The 23,613-nt window shown below is 34.7% G+C and overlaps 2 protein-coding genes across 2 annotated transcripts; both read right to left on the bottom strand.

The window, feature by feature from the left end:
• Positions 1–7,085: 7,085 nt before the first annotated feature.
• LOC131847892 (cytochrome P450 6B2-like) lies at positions 7,086–9,247 on the bottom strand. Its single transcript, XM_059197589.1, has 2 exons — positions 7,879–9,247; positions 7,086–7,276 (listed from the first exon to the last, which is right to left on the bottom strand). Exons 1-2 carry the CDS (start codon positions 9,245–9,247, stop codon positions 7,086–7,088), a joined length of 1,560 nt encoding a protein of 519 aa, XP_059053572.1.
• An 11,061-nt stretch (positions 9,248–20,308) lies between these two features.
• On the bottom strand, positions 20,309–22,621 carry LOC131848224 (cytochrome P450 6B2-like). Its single transcript, XM_059198018.1, has 2 exons — positions 21,259–22,621; positions 20,309–20,478 (listed from the first exon to the last, which is right to left on the bottom strand). Exons 1-2 carry the CDS (start codon positions 22,619–22,621, stop codon positions 20,309–20,311), a joined length of 1,533 nt encoding a protein of 510 aa, XP_059054001.1.
• Positions 22,622–23,613: the final 992 nt, after the last annotated feature.

Here is a 23,613-nt window from a genome sequence, read left to right as displayed (position 1 = left end):
TTATCTGTGCCTTTACATAGTATAAAATAGTTGTCTGACTGGCTTACACAGCGGACTCTAATAAGCAAGCACAATATACCTATGCAGGTCTCAGTGCCACAGGTCCAAAGTACCGAATTAGCTCAAAGCCCTTAATAAAAAAAACTATTACTATATGTATGTAATATTATGTTATCTGTGCTATATGAGTAACTAGTATTTATCGTTAGTTAGATCGTAAGTTATCGTTACTTTTACAGCTCTACATTATATATACCTACCATTATCATAAATTAAAACATATTCCAGTATTCATCTGTGCCTATACTTCATTTAAATATATTTATGTATACACATATATATATATTTATTTAATATTTTTATTTTTATTTTATTTTTTTATTTCCACTCCTGTGTCGTCTTTATAATTATAAATACCCTCTTACCTAAGTTTGGAAGAGATTGCGTTAGTGATAATACTTCTGTACTTTCTTTCATTGATGTATTGTTATATATTTATTTTATGTATCTGCTTTTAATATTGGGTAAAGCAATAAAGAATTTATACATATAAATAAAATTGGAGTGTCTGTTTGTAATATTGATTTTTTTATAATATAAATACATACACCAAAATAATTTTTTTTACAATTTTTGTCTGCCTGTATGTTGACCGATTTTGATGGGACTTTTATTGGCAGGTATCTGATGTAATAAAGAGTAACTTAGGCTACTTTTATTTTAGAAAAATAAAGTTATATTCCACGCAGACGATGTTAGCTAGCTATAAATAAAATAAAATAAAAAATGTAACTACATCATAAAAATGAAGATTTAGCAATTAGTCGACCTACCATAACTGTGTAAATATTACTATACATCTAAGGTCTAATACAAACTATTTCTATTTCTAATACAATTGTAATTACCAGTAATAAATAACTCAATAAAATTCCTACAGTTATCCATACTTCCATAATAATTAATATTGATACTAATATTATAAATATGAAGGCGTATCTGTCTGTATATCTGTTACCTTTTCGACTAAACAGATGAAGGGATTGTAATAGAATTTGACTTTAGAATAAAATATATCACAAAGAAGGATAGACTATCTTTTATCTTTTAAAATAACTTGAAATGGAATGAAATCATTGGTAACTTAGTATTGTAACTACGAAAGTGTGTCTGTTTGTTACCTTTTCACGGTCGGCCTCGGTGGTTTATCACTGCCTTATTTCCAATAGACGCGGGTTCGAGTCCTCGCACCATTGTATTCAAAATTGTTTGTATCGTTCTCGGTGTTTTATATGTATAATATGTATGTACAAAAAATATATGTAAGTCTTTATAGTAGTTGTCTAGTCCCCATAACATAAGCTCTGCTCACCTTAGATCCTGATGGCGCTGTTTGTATTATCTCGAGATATAATATATCATTATTATTATAAACAAGCAAGCCGTTTTTATTTAATTGAACGTGTATATAAGTTGCGTCACGAGGAAGGCCATATGATACCTTTTATCTAATACTAGCTACTCGCCCCGGCTTCGCCCGGGTGTACATGTATTACATATATAAACCTTCCTCTTGAATCACTCTATTTATTAAAAGAAAACCGCTTCAAAATCCTTTGCGTAGTTTTTAAAGATTTAAGCATACATAGGGACGGAAAAACAGCGACAGCGACTTTGTTCTATACTATGTAATTATATATATGCGTTTAGAAACGCAATACTATGACTGTCTATCCGTCTCGTTATTAGACTTTTCACAATTTAAATCTCAACAGATTCTAGTGATTTTTTTTGTGAATATTCATTCTATCACAAGACAGGACACAAGAAAAAATCTTTGTCTACTTTTTTATGAATATTCATTATATAAGATAGGACATAGCCTATATAGCACTATCTTTAAAAGGCAGACAAACACGCGGGCTACAGTTAGTATTGCCACAACAAACTGGAATCGATACGTCGTGCTCGACTGTCGGAAACGGAAGCCGATGTCGCACCTGCCCTATTTACCGTACAATAACGTACGTGGAATGCGAACGTATGTATGTATTTGCTAGCCGTACCCGCGACTTCGGGTACAATTTAAAATTATATTTCTAAAATAAAAGAATTTTCTATAATAAAAATAGCCTAAGTTATTCCTTATTGTATCAGCTACCTGCCAATAAAAATCTCGTCAAAATCGGTCCAGCCATTTCAGTTATAAAAATTATATTTAATAATAAAAACATGAAATTTCATCTACATAGTACAATAAGCAGATAATTTGAACGTATATACGTGTTTATAGGCACATATTACTAGGTAGAGTTTTCTATAATCCGTTGAATTTAAAAAGAAAAAATACCGAAATTCGAATGTTCGTGTCACAACACGAAGCCAAACTATACTTCATCCATACTCACTAACTTTTACAAAGTATAGTGTGATATTTTGCGTATGAGAGAGCACTTACGGTACTTACAGAAAAAAATATTAAAAAAAATGTTTGCCTGTCTGTTTGTTCTTGCTAATCTCTAAAACGAGCGGACTGATTTCGACGGGATTTACACTTGTAAATTGCTAATGTTACACGTAGCACAGATAACATAATATTACATACACGTAGTAACTTGGGTTACCTTTATTTAAAAAAAATATTTATTTTTCATAAAACAAGTTAAATTCCACTCGACCGAAGTCGCGGCAAACAGCTAGTGTATTATAAAAATAATAAAGTATTGTGTGCGGTAAGTCGGGAAGGCACCCTGCGGTCACCCTGCCGTGGGGTGGTACGGCCGACCGCACGATTTTGTACGTCTCACTACACATTTCTACCGTTCAGGTTTATTATCTAAACTAGTGGCTCCATACATATTCTATTAAACAAGGTTACCTGTAAAGGGTTTATCAAGCTGAGAGCCAGGTATAAGCTGAACCACTTCCTTCCCTTTTTATCCCATTTCGGGAATCTAAATTATAACGGTCTGAGGTTTGAAAACTAAACTCGAATACATCCGGCAGGACATGGTGTACATCCTTCCATTCCAGTCATACGGACTGGACTCAGCACTAGCCCTTTGCGGTGATATTGAGGGCCCTCGGACTAAACTCGAATACATCCGACAGGACTTGGTCTAGATCCTTCCATTCCAGTCATTCGGAGGGCACGCTGCACTTGCCCTATCGTCCGGTGATATTGAGTGCTCTCAGACTAAACTCGAATACATCCGTCAGTACTTAGTCTAGATCCTTCCATTCCAGTTATTTGGGCGGCATTCGGCGCTTGCCATTTTCGTCCAGTATTATTATAAAAGACAATAGCATTGGATTGAGAGCATGGGGATTGTCTACTAACAGTATTACAATAAGGCGGCCATATTGGTAAAACCAATGATTTCAATCCACATTTAGAAATACACTTCAACACTACGTACGTATGTATGTTTGGTAATAAAAACTCTAAAATAAACTTAGATAATAAAAAAAAGTATATATTCATGAATTTATATAATCTATATGTTATTCCATTATTATTATATGGTATAAGGTATATTATTGTAAAGTTTCATTGAATTTCATTTAGTACTTTTTGCGTGAAAGAGTAACAAACATCAACCTATCCATCCACACTTCTGCTTTATTAATATTAGTAATATGATGATTGTACTCTTAGTATATTTCGATTTAGTTAAAGTTTTAATACTAATTGCAACATAAAATTAAATGACGAATCTCTCGAATTTATAGAATCTACTGTCTTTCTAGGAATCACACTAGATAATAAAACACAATGGGGTGCACAAATTCAAAGCCTTGCAGCGAAACTAAGTTCAGCAGCTTTTGCCGTGCGTAAGGTTAGACAGTACACAGATACTGATACTGCTAGATTAGTCTATTTTAGTTATTTTCATAGTTTATTCTCTTATGGAATATTACTATGGGGAAAAGCGGCAGATATTAAAAATATATTCATATTACAAAATCGTGCCGTTCGAGCAATCTACTGTATGAAGAGTCGTGACTCATTAAGACAGAAATTCAAAGAGGCAATTCTCACCGTTGCTTCTCAATTCATATATTCAAATATCCTACATGTTCATAAAAATCTTGACTTATTTCCAAAAAACAGCGATATTCATAATATTAATACTAGATTTAAAGACAAACTTGCTGTCCCCAAGTATCGTTTAGAAAATTAACAGAACAATCACATTGCGCCTCATTCATTGATTTCATTAATTTATTGTAAATAAAAATTTGCTAAACCTATTTAACAGGAGTAATGTAACGACACAGAAAACATCTATTATGTAGGTAATAAGTTCTTTTAATACAATGAGCACTTGATACCTATCCGTTTTTTTTTCTTTATAGCACATTCGGAATTATTACTGCTAGACCAAGGGCGCATGCCAGTGGTTTCGCTCACGTGAAATTTATAGCTTGTGTTATTATGATGTATAAGCTAGATTATTGTAGTTTCATTAATATATATTCAGCAGTTTTTACGGGAAAGACTTACAAATATCCCTCCATATTCACGAATTTTCGCGTTTATAATAATTAGACAACTTTATGTTTGTCTTTGCTTAATGAAATAAATAATTAAGATGCCTTTTGTTTCTATCGTTACACAATTATCTTCATTTTCAGAGCTTCTTTCATGCATATAAGCCAGTTTTGATGACTCTTCTAGAGACTTCTCTGTCAGACAAAAAATGATTTATCATAGTTTAGTCTGGTCAGTTCTCCATACCTGCGTCCTTTCATATTCTCATATTTTTTTTATTAGGGGCTTTTTGACTTTTGTCTAGTGCTAAAACCTGTAACACTGTAACCGGCATAGATCTATTGTGCTCGCCCTTTTTCAAAGTTCTCATTATAAGTATGTATTGTTTGTTAATACATATATGGTGTTTTATATAATACTCATCATTCACCACACCTCTTTTTCCATCAAGTAGGTTAAACAAATTGAGCATAGATATTTACCTTCTCATAATATTTTCACATTTTTTTTGCCACGCACACGTGCATCAGAAATACCATTGCTGGAAGGTAATTCCGCAGAATTACCTTCCAGCAATGGAATTACCTTCCAGCAATGGTATTTCTGAAACGATATGGTATAAAAAATTTACGCCTTCCTAAAAGACCGGCAAGTTACTTGCAATTCTCCTGGTATTGTAGTGTTCAGATATACTTTCATATGCATTTAATGAATAGTTGTTAATTTGAAAATCCCGACAGTTCTACTTTATTTTATAGTATATTTTTTTAGAAATACAAGAAAATAAAAATATGCTTATATTTATTTATAATTGAGTAGGTACGTAGCTATCAGTCGAATTTGTAACCTGATAGTTGTTTTATCAGAATCGGTCAAGCGATTAACGAGATATAATTTGACCCCTTTTTGTATCAATATCACAATAGTAACAAATGGGTCTAAAATGAAATGTAAGTGATGTTGTGTTACCAAAGGCGTCTCAACAATCCAACGACTTATCAGATATTGTAGCAAAGAGACAGTCTGTTACAGTGTAAGTCTTTGGGTTCGTTTTTTGCTGACATATAGGTATAATATTTTTGTATTTATGGTGTTCAGGAATGCGACAATGATATACACACATCTCTCTCCCTTCAACACAAACACGACAACTACAGTCGGCAAGAGAGAACAGAACAGAACAGAAAAGTTATTTATTGATTTACATATAGGTATATTTAGAAGGTTACTAACTTATAATACGGTCCTAATTTTATTATTTCGTAAAACTTACCAAAAATAGTAACTAACTCTACTACTACAGAGTAGAACAGAAAATTCTTTATTAAAATATAACTTAAATTTAAGCATTTTAATAGTCATATTACTTTTTTTTATTATTGTACACACAATCAAGTTATTTATTTTTTTAAGTAAACAGTATTAAATAAACTATGTTATTGAGAATGGAAAGTAACGCCATAATTAGGAATAAATAGATCCTTAATTTTTACATAAACTCTTCAAGTAAGTTAAAAACCATCGTTACAATTAAATACCCTTGTTCCTGACGGGTCTAGGCAGCAAACTTTGAAAAAGGGCGAGCACAATAGATCTACATATGTATGTAGGTTGCAGTGCTACGATTCAAGCACTTAACAATAGCCCAAACTCGCCATTAAAAAAATAAAAAAAAACACATAGAAAATATTCATATAGATACATCTTGATTACGTTAATGATAGTTAAGTCTCAAGTTAATGATAGTGGAGAAGAAATTTTTCCTGACAACGAATAATATTACATCCAAATACTATTCAGAGTATATATCAGCTGTCAATGTTTTACGTATATTATTGGCCTTTAATTTTAAATCAAAACATTTCTCATCGCACTACAAAACGACAAATAAAGAACTAACTTACTAACTAAAGAACTTACAAGTATTAGCAATTTTATATTTTCTTTCAAGTTCATATAGCAAGAAGTGAAATTCCCCTCTATTTCTATATTTTTCGTTTCAGATGGTAACCATATTTTAAAATGCAATATGAATAAGGATTTCATCAAAGCTTTCCACCAAACTCCTGTTTAAGCTCTAGTTTGAGAAATTGTCCATGTTTTGGCTAAAACAATGCAATTTCTAATATGGAAATAAATAAGACTCTAGTAGTAGACCATTGTACAATGGTCTACTACTAGAGTCTTATTTATTGGGTAAATGGGTCTAAAATGAAATGTAAGTGATGGTGTATTACCAAAGGCGTCTCAACAATCCAACGACTTATCAGATATTGTAGCAGAGAGACGGTCTGATACAGTGTAAGTCTTTGGATTGGTCTTTTGCTGACATATAGGTATAATATTTTTGTATCACCATAAATACTAATAATATTCAGGAATGGGAAACAATGATATACACACATCTCTCTCCCTTCAACACAAACACGACAACTACAGTCGGCAAGAGAGAACAGAACAGAAAAGTTTTTTATTGATTTATATATATGTAGGTATATATTTTTTGAGAAATTGTCCATGTTTTAGCTAAAACAATGCAATTTCTAATATGGAAATAAATAAGACTCTAGTAGTAGACCATTGTACTCATTTATGCTAAAGTTCGTTGTTGCCAGCCCTCTCTTTCTACGAGTTTCAGCTTAATCGCCTCCGCAGGTTGGATTATAATGGTTGTTACCCCTAATTGTAGCTTACGAGGAGTATCCTCAGCCAACTCTACGCGGTATTTCTTGAGTAATGTTATAATGCCAGCCATCATCTGCATTCTCGCGAACCGCATACCTGAGAACGAATAATTCAATTAGATTTTAAACAACTTTCTTTTAAAATCTAACAAGATAGTAAATAACAATAGTTGAGACTTTTACAAATTTTTGTCCGAGATTTGGGTAATTAGGTGTTCATTTATAGTTAAAAATCGTATTGTGAGGATAAATTTTTGCATATACACATGTCATTAAAATTTAGTAGTGTCCCATAGGTCAATTGTATAAATATTAGTTTTATTAGTAATATTTTCTTTTTTCATTCTGTGTTATTCTAAAGTTAACACAATGAAAACATTTATGTATACGGAAAATGGAGTTTATTTACATTATTTACTTTTTTAATTTATTACCTGCTACCGTGTTTACGAATATTAAATTTTGAATTAAATATACTTTTAGAATAATTTAAATATACTATTTATAATTTTGCCTGGTTGATGTTTTGACCAACGGACATTTTCGTTGGGCCATATGGATTTTACTTAATGATCGATAAAACATAAGTTTATTTTGTGTTAAGACCTAATTAAGAGTTTCCATACCAGAATTTGCCTAGCTTCATTTCATTTTCTTACTTTAAAGTAATTAGCCTAATTATTACATAATTAATATTACCTATACACAGTCGAGGTCCTTCTCCAAATGGAAGATAAGTATACGGTTTGATATTTTGTTTCTCATCTCCGTAGAATCTTTCTGGACGATATTCTTCAGGTTCTGGAAAATAGTCGGGATGACGGTGTATATGATACACAGGGATATGGATGCGCACACCCTTATCCAGTACTGCACCACATGGAAGAGTATATTCCTCTACCACCTCACGTGTTAGAACTCCAAGAACTGGATACAGACGCATAGCCTCGTTGATACAAGCTTCAACGTACGGTAACTCTGTAACACACTCGTAACCCAATTTGTTTTTGTGACGAATTAAATAGTCATCTATTTCTTTAAGTGCTTTATCTTGTGCCGCTGGACTCTTTGCAAGCTCATACAGTGTATACTGCAGTGTGGTAGATGATGTTTCGAAACCAGCCGCAAAGAATAGTAAACATTGTGCTATAAGAAATTCATCATCAACTTTGAGAGTTATTTTTTTATCGTCGCCTTTCATATTTGTTATTCTGTCACCGGTGATATATTTTTTTTCATTAAGACCCAACACTAGATCTACAAAGTCGTTTCTCATAGATGGCTTGTATTGTCGTTCGATAAATACTTCTGTCATCAACTTGTTAAAGAATCTATCCACTTCCGTGGGGAAACTCTTCATGCCAACACCATAAAAGATTGCGGGCCAGATAGCGCGGGCGAAAACTTTGAAACCCCTATAATAAGTTTCTAAAAATATAGCCCTCCCTATATGAGTAAAGGGATTATCATATGAAGCCTTTTCCATAGTTTTCGTATCTATGCCAAAAGCACATGTGCCTATACTATCCATTGTGTATCTGGCTAAGAGTGTCCTAATTTCTAAAACAGGACTCTTACCGAATTCATAATCAAGCATGTCTTCCAGAGTGTGAGAGCACTTTTCAATCAAATAGAACATGCTCTTCATTTTGGATGATGAGAAGAGTGGAGTTAAGTTTTGCCGTAACACCTTCCACCTATCTCCGAAAGTGAAGAACAAGTTTTGGGTGATAACTTCCTTATGAGTATAATTTGAGATTTCCCTACTGTTGCAATAGTAGAAATCTTTCGTTAGAATTTGTTTTATAATATCTGGGTCTTGAACCATGAGCGTAGGTTCAGTTCCATAGAAGGCGCCGAAGTATGGCGCGTTGGGGTATTCATGACATATCGATTGGGCTACTTCCGGCATAGACTTTCTCATAAGCAAATATTCACCATAATTACCTAGAACAGCTACTGGTTTCGCGTAGGGTACGTTCCGTTTAATCCAGTAATTATTTCTAGTCTTAATGATGTAGTAGACTATTAACAAAATCGTTGTTAAAGCTACGAGTACTAACTCCATCTTTACTGACAATAAACTGCGAGCCGCGATCGCAAAACGCGTATTTTAAGTGGTTAAGTAATGTGACCATACTTCCGCATATCAACGGAACAAATAATATATTAATTTACATCAATTTATAATTTATTCTAAGATTCTTTAATACCATTCACAAATATTTTTTTTAATTTGAATGTGATAATTTCGCATTTATTGACTATACTTATATTTGGACGGCCTCGGTGGGCTGACGCTTTAGCACACCACTTCTCGCCTTTCCGATGGTCGCGGGTTCGAATCTTCCCACGGTAAACATTTGTATTCGTAAGTATGATAATATGTATCGGTCTAGGTGTTTTCTATGTATACTATGTATGTATGTATTTGTATGTTATAAAATAAATATCTAAGTATTTATATCTATCGTCTAGCACTCACACAAGCGCTGCTTACCTTGGGACTAGATGGCGTTGTGTAATTTTTTTTTTTATAACACAGGGGACAAACGAGCATGCGGCTCACCTGATGGTAAGTGACTACCGCCGCCCATGAGCACCCGCAACACCAGGGGAATTGCAAGTACGTTGTCGGCTTTTTAAAAAGGAATAAGCTCTTTTCTTGAAGGTTTCAATATCGTATCGGTTCGGAAATACTATTACTGAAAGGTGATTCCATAATGTGGTTGTACGAGGCAAAAAGTTTATAGAAAACCGCACTGTGGAAGACCGCCATTCATCCAGATGATCAGGATGGTATTTCAGTTTCTGGCGGGTTGTACGGTGTTGAAACTCAGCAGCTGGTATTAATCCGAACAATTCCTCAGAACACTCCCCGTGATATATGCGGTAGAATTTATCCAGTTGAATGTAATTTGAAAATAAATTAATAATAAAAATATATTATTCTGTTTTTGACGACATTAATATAACTGTAATGGAAACACGATGTAGGCGACATATTAATACATTATTATTATAATTTTTAGTAGTTAATATTTATATTCTACATATACGTAGGTATATATTATGTTGAGTCGTCCGTCCGTGCAATTTTCATAAAAAAGGATACAAAGTTCTTGCTCCATGTATACTTATACGTTTTATCAAATTTAAAGTAAAAAATAATTTATTTATGTAGGACATATCTTCGATAATGGTATAATAGAAAGACTCCTTATGATCTACTTGTCATCCTCATCCTGGTCCATCCTGAAATTAGACTTGATAGATAAAGTATCATAGAAACGATTTCATACTATTTTTTTAAGTTGTTCGAAATGTTGGTCTTCCTAACAAATTTACAATCTTTAACAAATTACTGTGATAACATGTATGGGACTGTTCTGCTCCGTTATTTATTTTTAGGGTTCTTCAGTCATTGTTCAGTATTACATTACTAACGTTTTCCAAATTTACTTCATTTCTAAGCCCCCATATAAAAATAGGGATGTTTATCTCTTTCTTTCTTTATTTGACGTATTTGTGTATCTGGACTGTGAATTAACTGTTTATGATGCGGTTTTTTTTGTTTGTAAACTGACATGATCCATTTACTGTGTGTTAAATATTTATTCAGGTTTCATATTACACTATCAATTCTTTATATTCCTTATTAACTTCTGTTTAGATTTTTTGGGGTTATTTAAAATAGATCATGTATTATGTCACTTTACTCTTTATAATTTAATTTCTTTACTTTTCTTTAGTTCTACATTATCTCTGTCGGCATTTCCGTCATTACTATCTACTATTTGATTAATTTTGTATTTTTGTGTCGCTTTTTGTATATGTATATACAATTTATGACATTCTCTGCACTACACATGATTAACTGGTGAAATATTCCGCAAATTCGCCATATGTACTTCTATTTGTATTATGTGCATTACAGTTATCATTATATTAGTAAGTGAAGCTAAAACATTCTACCTCCTTTTTATGAATATTGCGTGGAGGGAGGAGTATGAAATACATATATACAGAAGGAGTGCAGAATGTATAATATAATGTCACAATGTAAGTTACCACACTCCTTTCAACCGGCTTGAGCATTTTTTATGAAATTTATATACATACGCAGTAGATCTGAAAATCGGCTGCTATCTGTTTTTCATATCCCTACGTGATAAGGGTTGTCCACCCCTAACATTTATTTTTTATTTGTTGGACAAATTTTATTTTGTTATATTTATATAATGTGGCATTAAAAATACATACAACCCTTAATTTTCACGCCTTCACCACCATAAACCCTTATTTTGAATAGCTATTTTCATTTATATGGCAAAATCGTTTGCGGGGTTAGCTAGTTAGGTATAAAATATATTAAACGAAAAAAAACATTGCACACATTACTAATGTTAAAACTTATTTGAATTAATTCTAGCCGAATTTCGATCTAACTAATATAAATAAATAAAATAATCCTATTTAATTAGAGAACCTCAATTAAATAAGATTATTGTCACACCGCTTCATTTTTTGAAGCAATCCATATCTCCTAATCATATTGAACTAAATAAGCAAAATAATAATATACAAATAAATATATATAATTTGTGCGTATTAGCTTTTGTTTGTAACAAAAAATACCTAACAATGTATGAGTTGACACGCCAACAAGGCGTAAACCCTGTATCATCGTAAGCACAGATTTTTATATTAGAGTCCGTTAGTTTTCTGTTCCCGCGTCTTTCCTTCCCCTCCCTTAACTAGTAACAAACGGACTATAAAGCGGCCTTGACGCGCGCGCGCATTTGTTGTGAATTGAAATAAATTAGAACTGTGTTAACCTACTGTGAAGCTGGAAAGCTAGCGAAGATACCTTCGAGACCCTGAAGCCCAAGAAATCCGCAGAACCATAAAGGTAAATGACTGACGCTTCCCTAACATTTTGGTAGCAGAGTAGTTTACCAAACAATTGGCTAATTAATATTATCGTCGAATGAACGTAATTATATTATTTTTATAATTATATTGATCATCACTCCAGCGTCACAGTAATAAGATAAATATAAATTTGTTTACATTATATCAAAAGGCCATATCATTGTTGACTAGTTTTGCTATACTATTATGCTATTCTATGGTTATGTCTGGCCATAATTGTGTATAATTTTGAAATTTTCAACAATCATGGATGCTTGTAGTAGACTCATTGTACATTGTTAATAATAACAAAGGTTTAAGTAATAATCTAGAATGAATAGCAAGGCATATGTTATCAATAGAATAGAATAGGATAAAAAATGCTTTATTCAAATAAACTTAAATTAAATCACTTTAGAATAATCATACTTATTTTTTAATCTACCGCTCATTAGGAAACCTATCTTGTCACAATAAGAACGAACAAGAAAGTTGTGTGTTGCTCTTTTAATTATTTAAAATTCATTATTAAATTTAACTGTATTAAAAAAAACAAAAATACAACATAAGAATAAATCAGTCCCAGTAATTAGACCAGACCAGTACCCATAAGGAGAATTCGTTCACGAGTATGACGGATGACCAGCCATCACTGCTCGACCATATATTAGAGAGCACAATGCCCAATCGTCAATAATATTCATCATCATCATCATTAGCCCACTACAATCTACTGCTGGGCATAGGCCTCTTCGAAGGCATGCCACTGGGCACGATGTTCAGCCCTTATCTTCCATTTATTACTTTCGTGTTTGCTCGTTGCTCAATTAGGTGTTTATTATTAATAATACTGCAGATGTATTATTTATGACTTTTATTATATATGGTTATATTACTTATATTTAACACGACAACCCTTTGTTATGTGACTCGACTCGACACACAGACAGACCATAGACCAAGTAATTAATCATAACCATAGACACATATTTTTATGGCTCTGAATACACAACAATTACCAGCAACACTACGTATGTCGTTGTTCCACTTAGTTGCGGGGCGTCCTCTGCTACGTTTACCAATTTGCGGTCTCCACTCTAGAATACGTTTATTTTGTCTATTCTAGCGACCATCGGTTCTGCGACAGATATAACCAGCCCACTGTCATTTCAACATGCTAATTAGTGGAGCTATGACCTTAGTTCTCTGTCGAATTATTTCATTACGGATTTGATCCCTTAGAAAATGCTTAGTATACCTCTTTTCATAGCTCGTCGAGCGACTACAAGTTGCATCGTCAGTGTATCATAGATATTACATACTACGTTACTCGCGTTACTTTGTCTGCATCACACTTACCTGACATTTATTATTATCCTGTTTTCGCCTACGAGATTTATTTTTATTAACCATGTAGTACCCTCAGTACGACTAGCCATTCCGCACACAATATTAAGCGTAGTAGGGGTAAAAAGAAAAAAGTGGGGAGAGCTCTCCCCTCCACTCTACTTCGCTACAGTATCGTTGAGCAACCTCATTCCTTTGTGCGCAAGCGCCAAGACCGCACGCAATCACGAATATATTTAGAGTCTAAAAAAAAAAAAAAGAGCAAAATGCCTAAGCGATCCCACGAAGAAAAAGAAGAACGTGGCGTCGAAAATTGAAGAAATACGAAGCCAAACTTCAGGGAACGTCTGCCGTTTATAGAAATGACGAAGAAGTTATGGAAGGTTAGTGATTTTACTTTAGTCCAATGGGTGTTAAGAATCACTATAAAATTTTTTTTTTTGCTCCGAGTTAACACGTGAGGTTAACCTGTAGCCTTTTTTGCTCCGAGTTAACACATGAGGTTAACCTGTAGCCAATTTTGCTCCGAGTTAACACGTGAGGTTAACCTGTAAGCATTCATTACTCAGAGTTAACAAGTGAGGTTAACCAATAGTGCCTTTTGTTTTTTCTCCTTAATGTTAATGTGAGATATTAACAGAAAGCTTTTTCTTTTCTAAATTATAATTTTATATTTACTTACCCACAAGTTATATATATATTTATCATACATTTACCAATAATACATTCTCTCGTTATCAGAAAAACGAGATACGGAACCGGAAGACGAGTGGTATCCGTCTTACGAAGAAACCTCGGATACCTTCAATCTTGGTACGCAAGACGTAAACGAGGTTACCCTCGCCGAGAGCTTCGCTCCAGCCGCGGATTGTATAGCCACCGCGTCCCCCGAAGCGATAGTTCAGACTGTAACACCCAGCGTCGCAGAGGCAGCAGATACTGGTGCTGCCACAACCTTAAACATCGATCCTGATCTCATTGAAGCTCTGGGAAGTTTTGAAGAGAAGGAGGCTGATTGGGGCGAACCCATAGTCGACCACATTGCTATGCGACTCAATCCTTTATTAATAAATGGATTAAAAAAGGAAGACAAGGAGACACTATTAAAGAAATTTCCTTTCCCTAAAAACGTCCCGCTTGCTAAACCCCCAACTTTAAATGCGGAAATAAGCACCATGCTAAGTGACCAGAACCGCAATAGGGACAAACGTATTTACACTAAGCAAACCCAACTAGGAGCTGTGATAAGTGGAATTACTAAGGCAATGTCACTTTTATTATGCAAGGACCCCAAAATAGTCGAGATTTTGAGTACTTTATCCGACACCAGTAAAATATTAGCAGATTCCCACTATCTCGAAACTGACACCCGACGATCTCTAGTCCTACCTTTAGTGGATAAAGATCTTGTAAACTCATTTCAAGACCGTAAACGAGATGAATTTTTATTCGGGAACAATATAGGAGAGGTTGTAAAAAATAGTAGAGGTATCAAAAAAACTAGTCTATTTATTCAGGCACCTACAAATAATTAAAACTCCAGGGGACCTCCGTCTCGCGGCCGTCCACTCAAGTCTTATGTGAACCGTGGCGGAGGTCACCATCAACAAAGGCCGTATCGCCGGCGAACTGCACCGTTCCCGCAACAGCCGGCGCCAGTGCCAGCACCAGTTCGACGGCAGCCATATGCACCGTTGCTACGGCGCCCACCGCATGCCACCGGCTCGAACTCGAACGCGTCTCGACCTCAGACATCATCGATGGTACAGACAGCGAGGACACTCCGTTGACTTCACCACAATTACCACAGGTACATGCGGGACGTTTACAATACTTTTATAAATCATGGTCATCTATTACAGATGATCAATATATTTTGAACTCTATATCCGGCTACCGAATTCCTTTCATAGAAATACCAATACAGAATCCAAATTCAATTCAAACTCGCCTTTTTTCAGCTAAGGAAAGTAAATATATGAAATCAGAAATATCTCATTTACTGAATATAGGAGCTATACAGAAATGTGTTTTTGTCAAAGGCCAGTTTATCTCCGATATCTTTTTAGTAAACAAGAAAGACGGTGGTTTTAGATTTATTTTAAATTTAAAGAAATTAAATAAGTTTTTCGATTGCAAACACTTTAAAATGGAAGATATCAGAACTGCTACTAGGCTTTTAACTAAAGATGCATATATGGTAAATCTTGACTTAACTGAAGCCTATTTTTTACTTCCGGTACATAAAAGTCATAGAAAGTATTTACGATTCTGTTTTCAACAAAAAGTATACGAATTTACTTGCTTGCCGTTCGGTCTATCGTCGGTACCATATATTTTCACAAAAATACTTAAACCAGTGATAACTAACTTGAGATCTAAAGGTTTCTTATCAGTTCGATATTTAGATGACATTTTATGTATCGGAAGTTCCTATGACGAATGTAAACACAATGTCAAGGAAACAATTGAATGTTTAACTAAACTAGGCTTCGTTATCAATTACAAAAAGTCTAACCTAATTCCTAGTAGGTTATGTAAATTCTTAGGCTTTATATTAAATTCCGAGAAAATGATTTTAGAACTACCCGAGAAGAAAAAAATACATATTTTAAAAAGCGTTAATAAAATTTTTGTGTCAAATACAATTAAAATTCGCGATTTTGCTAGTTTTTTGGGAACTCTAACAGCAGCATGTCCAGCTATAGCATATAGCTGGATGTACACAAAATTATTCGAGAGAGAGAAATTTTTGGCATTACGTAATAACGGCGATAACTATAATGCAGTTATGAATATCCCAAACAGTTTCTGTGATGACTTACTATGGTGGAAAAATAACATTTTACTTACTCAAAACCCTATCCGACGTGGAAAATTCGAATTAGAAATTTTTACGGACGCGTCTAAAACCGGTTGGGGGGCCGCATGTAACGGCGAGAGAACTGGCGGTCATTGGTCAATCAAAGAACAAACTCATCACATAAACTACTTGGAATTGCTAGCTGTGTTTTTCGGACTAAGATCATTTGCTCAGGATAGAAATAATTGCGAAATTCTACTACGTATCGATAATACCACCGCTATATCCTATGTAAACAGGATGGGCGGAATCCAACATCTCCATTTAACATTCATTTCAAAAGAAATCTGGCAATGGTGCGAATCCAGAAAAATTTTCATTTTTGCTTCATATATAAAATCCTCACAGAACTATGAAGCCGATTATGAATCAAGACGGCTAAATATTGATACAGAGTGGGAATTGTGTAATAAAACTTTTTTAAAAATTATTAATCGATTTGGTCAACCTGATATCGACCTATTTGCTTCTCGCTTAAATGCTAAATGTGACAAGTACTTATCCTGGAGGAAAGATCCGTATGCTTTCAATATTGACGCCTTCACGGTAGATTGGCATCCTTTCTTCTTTTATGCTTTCCCACCATTTTCACTTATATTAAAAATCCTAAACAAAATTGTTAGTGATGACGCATCAGGTATATTGATAGTACCATACTGGCCTTCACAACCTTGGTACCCACTGTTTAAGTCCCTCTGTGTAAGCGAAATTGTAATATTTCCACCTAGTAAACATCTCCTTTCATCTGCTTTCAGAACAATACACCCGCTGCACCACCATCTTTCATTGGCAGCGAGCATTGTATGCAACAGGCGTTCCTCAAACAAGGTGTACCAAATTCTGCAATAAACACTATGTTATCATCCTTGTCCAAAAATACCATAAATCAGTATTCATCCAGTTTTAAAAAATGGTGGGAATATTGCATAGAAAAGAGAATAGATTTTTACGATGTCGAAATAAGTTCATTATTAGATTTTCTTAGCAGATGCTTAGATGGTGGAGCGTCCTACTCCACTTTAAACAATCATCGCTCAGCAATATCTTTAATTTCAAGAAATTGTATAGGCGAAAATCCAATGATTAAAAGATTTTTCAAAGGCGCATTTAAATTAAAACCAACATTCCCGCGCTATAATATAACTTGGAACCCTAATATTGTGTTGGATTATCTGTCGTCTTTACACCCAAACAACACATTGTGTTTAGAAAAAATAACACATAAATGTACTGCTTTGTTAGCTTTGGCAACAGGGCAAAGAACTCAGACAATTTCCCTAATCAGATTAGAGAATATTAATATATATGATGATAGAATAGTTATTATGATTACAGACTTGGTGAAAACATCAGCCGCAGGTCGAGCCCAACCGGTGTTCGACCTCCCGTTCTTTATAAGCAAGCCGAGTATTTGCCCTGCTGCCTCAGTAATCGCCTACATGTCTGCAACTGCTTCAATCAGACCGCAGAAAGAAAATAATTTATTCCTGACTTGTAAAAAACCTCATAGGGCTGCTTCACCATCGACCATAGGGCGGTGGATTAAGCAGATCTTAAAGCTAAGTGGTATCAACACCAATGTATTTCGAGCACATAGCACCCGTCACGCGGCGACCTCGGCTGCACTACGCGCTGGCGTCAGCGTTGATACAATCCACCGTTGTGCCGGTTGGACTGGAAACTCTACCACTTTTGCCAATTTCTATAATAGACCGATTATCAATAGGAATACTAATCTTTTTAGTAATATATAAATAGTTCATTGTTAATTTTAAGATGATTAATTTATAAGTAAGATGTGATTGTTACATTTATACCTAAGTACATTTTTTGTTACAATAATAAAGAAATATATTATATAATAGAAATCTATCAATAATATTCAGTATACTTGCCTTATAGTTTTATTTTACAACATTGACTTTTCTCTAAACATCTACATGGTTAATAAAAATAAATCTCGTAGGCGAAAACAGGATAATTAGATGATCAAACGAACTTGCAAAAGTGAAGTTCGATCTTAATTATCCTGTTTTCGCCGAAGAGATTTAAATTCCCACCCAATCCCATATTTTTATCCCTTAAAACAGGTGAATGTTGTAAATAAACCCAAATCTTTTTTCTCTAAAAATAATGAGGTTGCTCAACGATACTGTAGCGAAGTAGAGTGGAGGGGAGAGCTCTCCCCACATTTTTATTTTTAACCCAACTACGCTTAATATTGTGTGCGGAATGGCTAGTCGTACTGAGGGTACTACATGGTTAATAAAAATAAAACGGCGAAAACAGGATAATTAAGATCGAACTTCACTTTTGCAAGTTCGTTTGATCATCTAATTATATTTCGCACAATTTACATATCTTTTTTGTTATGTAGGTAGATAGTTTATTAATAACTTGAGGGTAAGCGATGCTTTTTGTAACGGCCAGTTGTATAGTGTTCTCGTGTCATTATTTATTAGTGGAGACGAGGAAAAAAAATGTCGATAGGAAAATAGGTGAATTTAATTTAGTATGATATAATGTATTTTGTGGTGATCGATATAAAACCGGAGTTTTGATAATTACTAACTTTAATATCTCGGCATACAACTTAATGGTAAATTTGTGCAGTCTTCGGAAGACGGCACGGTTAAAAGTTTGACGAAGTGATCGCAATTATGCAGAAAGATATATAACCCGTTCCGTCATTGTTATGTGAACGATTTAACTTGACAGACGGTTAATGAATTGTACAAAATGTTAAAGAATTAAAGAATCCGCAGAATATAGATAATTCTGCAGATTCCGTACATCTTAAGATTTGGAATTTATATGTGGAATATGGAGTGACAGGATAAGGCAAAAAATATTTGCAGAGGACAAAGTCACTTCTAAAATGACGGTGTCATTGGCGTTATCTTTGGAGGTAGCGGTGCGGAACGTGAAAACGAAGAGAAATTGAATTATGGAAAACGGGAGTGCAGTTCAATTAAATTAACACGCGACATATTACGAATCATTATCGTTTTAGAGATTATGTATAAAAATGTGGTTAATTTGCGACTTGCGTGTGTATATTGGGTACGTCACCAGGATTCGTTAAAAAGGAGGGGATACGGTCGCGGTGTTGCATCGACACCAGCAGCGGCAACAGGGCACCGGCAACCTAACGGGCGCCCACAACGCGGCCACTTTTTCTTAGGACTACTTTAATGCCATTGGCCTAAATTGGACTTTACAGCTTTATCCGAGCAGATGTCACTCCAAACCATCTGCACTCGTCCCCTATCGTCGCAGTCTCCAAAAGTCCGCAGAAGGACTTATGGAGCAGCAGTAGGCCAACTAGCGGATACGACTTTAGTCTGAAAGGAACCACTTAGGGTTCGAACCTCAGCTGAAGCCGTCGTAATTTCGAACCTCGTTTGAGTTGAACGGGGGATCGATCGGAGGGGTAACGCGACCACGCTGTGGAGCACATTCCGAAAATCCGGACAATAAAGAGGAAGACGTCACGGAAGAGCCAATATTTTAAATATTACTAGCAAACTGTAAACCCGTTAGATTGCCCGTTTTTGTTATTAACCAAATTCTATTAAAGAAAGTCGATATGGATTCGGCGTTGTCCTGTTTGGGAGAAGAAGTATATGAATGTAAATTTAGTAATTTATATTTAGATCCGTGTAATCTAATAATTAAATTTTATGATTGTAGTTAAATAAACCCACGAAGTTTAATAAGAGTACGAGTAACAAATAAAAATATTGTTTTTCATAAAATTATAGTTTCTGTGTTATTCTGATAGGCTATATTACTGTAAAGTTTCATCTAATTTAGTAGTTTTTGCGAAAAAGAGTAACAAACATCCATCCATCCATACTCACATACTTTCGCGTATATAATATTAGCTGTGATATTAGTAAGATTTAATTCAGTTTCAGAATACGAACGTAGAGATTTCTTAAAATTTTCCAATTGTACAAATAGTATTTAAAAATCTATAGGTGTATTGCCTATACATAGTTCTTAATCCGTCCGCTTCACGAGCTTCAGCTTGATTTCTTTTGAAGGTTGGGTTATCATTGTTGTTGGTATAAATCGTAGCTTACGTGGTGTGCCTTCAGCCAAATCTACGCGGTATTTCTTGAAGATTGTTATAATTCCTGCCATCATCTGCATCTTCGCGAAACGCATACCTGAATATGTACATAATCTTATAATAATTGTATATGTATCCTAATATTCTGTGTATAAAGAGGAAAGATTTGATTGTTAGTATTTAATTAAGTGTTATTTTATGGAAAGTCTATTTCATTCATTTTATGGTTTTCTATTATTTTCAGTACTTCCGCTACAATTAGCATGTGTGAGACCATTATTATTCAGTGCGGAAACTTGACTGCCATTATGACCTTCACTAACGGTGACCGATTTCCAACCGTTATTGAGTCTATACCTATATTGCAACACGTGTTTCTAACTAACTATGTTCCTCTGATCAAGGCATCATCAGGCATCGTCAAATATAGCTTGGAAGCCTAGTGTTACCTGTTCGGCGATCAAACCGCGACTATGATTGTTGGTTTTTGCATTTTGCTCCGTAACTATTGGTGTGTCATGATGTCCATAGTGTTGTATACATTAGACATTATGTATATAGGCGACGATTACTGTTTAACATTAAGGCAGTCTGCCTGTTTGCCATTCTAAAAGTGGAGATACTAAAGTGGGACCATTCACATCTGTCATCTTATTTTTCACTTATATGTAAAAGTCGGACTAGATTATTACTAGATTTTTACATGCATTAAATGTAAAAATCTATATTTGTATTTAATATTATTAAGATCTCTTTATCCATTTAGATGTGAAATGTAACAAACAGGCAGACATGCTTTCAAATTTATATTGTAGTTGCGGAAGTAATTATTATTGTTTATATTGGACTAATATAGATAGAAGTAATAAAAACTTGCCTATACAACGTCGAGGCCCTTCACCAAATGGCATATAAGTATACGGTTTAATGTTATTTTTCTCCCTATAGAATCTGTCTGGACGAAACTCTTCAGGTTCAGGGAAATGGTCGGGATGTCGGTGTAGATGGTACACTGGGATATGAATGCGCAATCCTTTATTCAGCACCGCGCCACAAGGGAGAGTATACTCCTCCATTACCTCACGTGTTAGAACACCAAGCACTGGATAAAGTCGCATGGCCTCGTCGATACAAGCCTGGACATACGGTAATTCTGTAACACACTCGTAGTTCAATTTGTTTTCGTATCTGTTCAAATATTCATCAATTTCGGTAAGTACTTTCTCTTGTACTTCTGGACTCTTTGCAAGCTCATAGAGTGTATATTGCAGTATAGTAGATGATGTTTCGAAGCCAGCCGCAAAGAGACCCATAGACAAGCCAACAAGAAATTCATCATTTACTTCTAAATTTGAATCTTTATCTGTTATATTCATCGTTTTATCACTAGTGAGGTATTTATTCTTCTTAAAATTAAGAATAAGGTCAACAAAGTCATTTCTTCCTGTTGGTTTATACTTTCTTTCAGAAAACACTTTTACCAACAGCTTGTGGAAAAAAATATCAGTTTCTGTAGGAAAACTCTTCATTCCAAGCCCATAGAATATAGCTGGCCAAATATTTCTAGCGTACATTTTGAAACCCCTATAATAAGTATCCTTAAATAGGATATTTCCAATATAAGTGAAGATATTATCAGTATAATTATTATCCATGGTTTTCGTGTTTACACCAAAGGCACACGTACCTATGCTGTCCATTGTAAACCTTGACATCAGCGCCCTAACTCCAAAGACTTGGCTCCTGCTGAACTCGTAATCAAGCATGCTCTCTAACGCATGACAACATTTTTCAATCAAATAGAACATATTCTTCATTTTTGATGTTGAGAAAATTGGTGTTAAGTTTTGTCGTAACACCTTCCATCTGTTGCCGTGAGCGAAGAACAAACTTTGGGTGATAACTTCCTTGTTAGTGTACGCAGATGTTTCTCTGCCATTGCAGTAATAAAAGTCCTTGGTTACAATGCGTTTGATCAACTCCGGGTCTTGTACTATAAGCGTAGGTTCAGTTCCATAAAAAACGCCAAAGTATGGCACCGTGGGGAATTTACGACATAATATTTGAGCAACTTCTGGCATAGATCTTCTCATAAGCAAGTATTCGCCATAATTGCTTAGAATAGGAATTGGTTTCGCATACGGTATTTTTAATTTCTCCCAGTAACATATTTTTTTATTTATTACGCGGTATGTTAGGTAAAAAAATACAGTTAAAGCAATTAATATTAACACAATCATTGTTCATTACTAACTAGTTGCAGTAAAACAATGTATATTTAAAATGCACGCAGATACTTTATCAAGAGTCTCTAACCTGAGGTGACCATATCTTAAGTACTCTCAATAATATGATAATATATGTAAATACTTTCACTATTTTATTTATGTTATGACCTCGGTGGTCAAGTGGTTTAGCATCTTGCTTCCGATGGCGACCAAAAGAAGCAAGATGGTGTGCATCCTGCGGTTCGATTCCTCGCACGATACAAACATTTGTATTCGTGCGTATGATTGCTTCGTATTGAAACGTGTAATTGTAATTACCAAGTAATTGTATTCTTATAATTTATCCTAAAACAATAGCAGCAAATAATTGCAGAGCAGAGGAGTTGCAAAGGTCGAACAATTTGTCAGGCGCCCTCTTCAACATCCACCAGACTTCACCCCTCCGAACGATCCCTTGTCAAACGGGCATAGAAATTACGACGGGCTGAGTTGAGGTATGAACCCGTAATGGTCTCTTCAGACTACGGTCGTATCCTTCAGGCAGGAGTTGCCCTTTTGCCGCTTCTTTCTTCCGCGGGTCCTTCGTTAGAGTAGTGCGAAAAAAATTGGATGACGCCAAACGTCGCTTTGATGACGACATCACATTATCGACTAATAAAATGCGCCGCTCATCACGCGATTTTGAAAACCAATAAATTTTTAATTGTAATAGTTGTTGCAATAAACGTTCTATCGGTCACAATTTTGTTATTTATCAAACTACATTCATACAATACATAACATTTTACAACAGTTATAATGGCTTCGTAGTATATATTATAGTTCAGTTTTTACGAATAATGATAATAATATCTCAGGACAATTCACACAGCGCCATCTAGTCCCAATCTAAGCAGAGCATTAGTTATGGGTACTAAACAACATATACACATACATAATATACATAGAAAACCCCTCCGATCGATCCCCCGTCCAATTCAAACAGGGATCGAAATTACGACGGC

The sequence above is a fragment of the Achroia grisella genome, unplaced genomic scaffold, assembly GCF_030625045.1.
Source record: "Achroia grisella isolate CSIRO2021 unplaced genomic scaffold, CSIRO_AGI_Agris_v1 utg109, whole genome shotgun sequence".
NCBI lineage: Eukaryota > Metazoa > Arthropoda > Insecta > Lepidoptera > Pyralidae > Achroia > Achroia grisella.
This window is presented reverse-complemented; position numbering and strand designations above follow the sequence as displayed.

Excerpts from the sequence above, each read along its gene's own strand:
- LOC131847892 (XM_059197589.1), bottom strand. The coding sequence starts at position 9,247 with ATGGAGTTAGTACTCGTAGCTTTAACAACGATTTTGTTAATAGTCTAC. Across the intron at positions 7,277-7,878 it reads AGGACCTCGACTGTGTATAG|GTATGCGGTTCGCGAGAATG; the intron begins GTAATATTAATT and ends ATTCGTTCTCAG.
- LOC131848224 (XM_059198018.1), bottom strand. The coding sequence starts at position 22,621 with ATGATTGTGTTAATATTAATTGCTTTAACTGTATTTTTTTACCTAACA. Across the intron at positions 20,479-21,258 it reads AGGGCCTCGACGTTGTATAG|GTATGCGTTTCGCGAAGATG; the intron begins GCAAGTTTTTAT and ends GTACATATTCAG.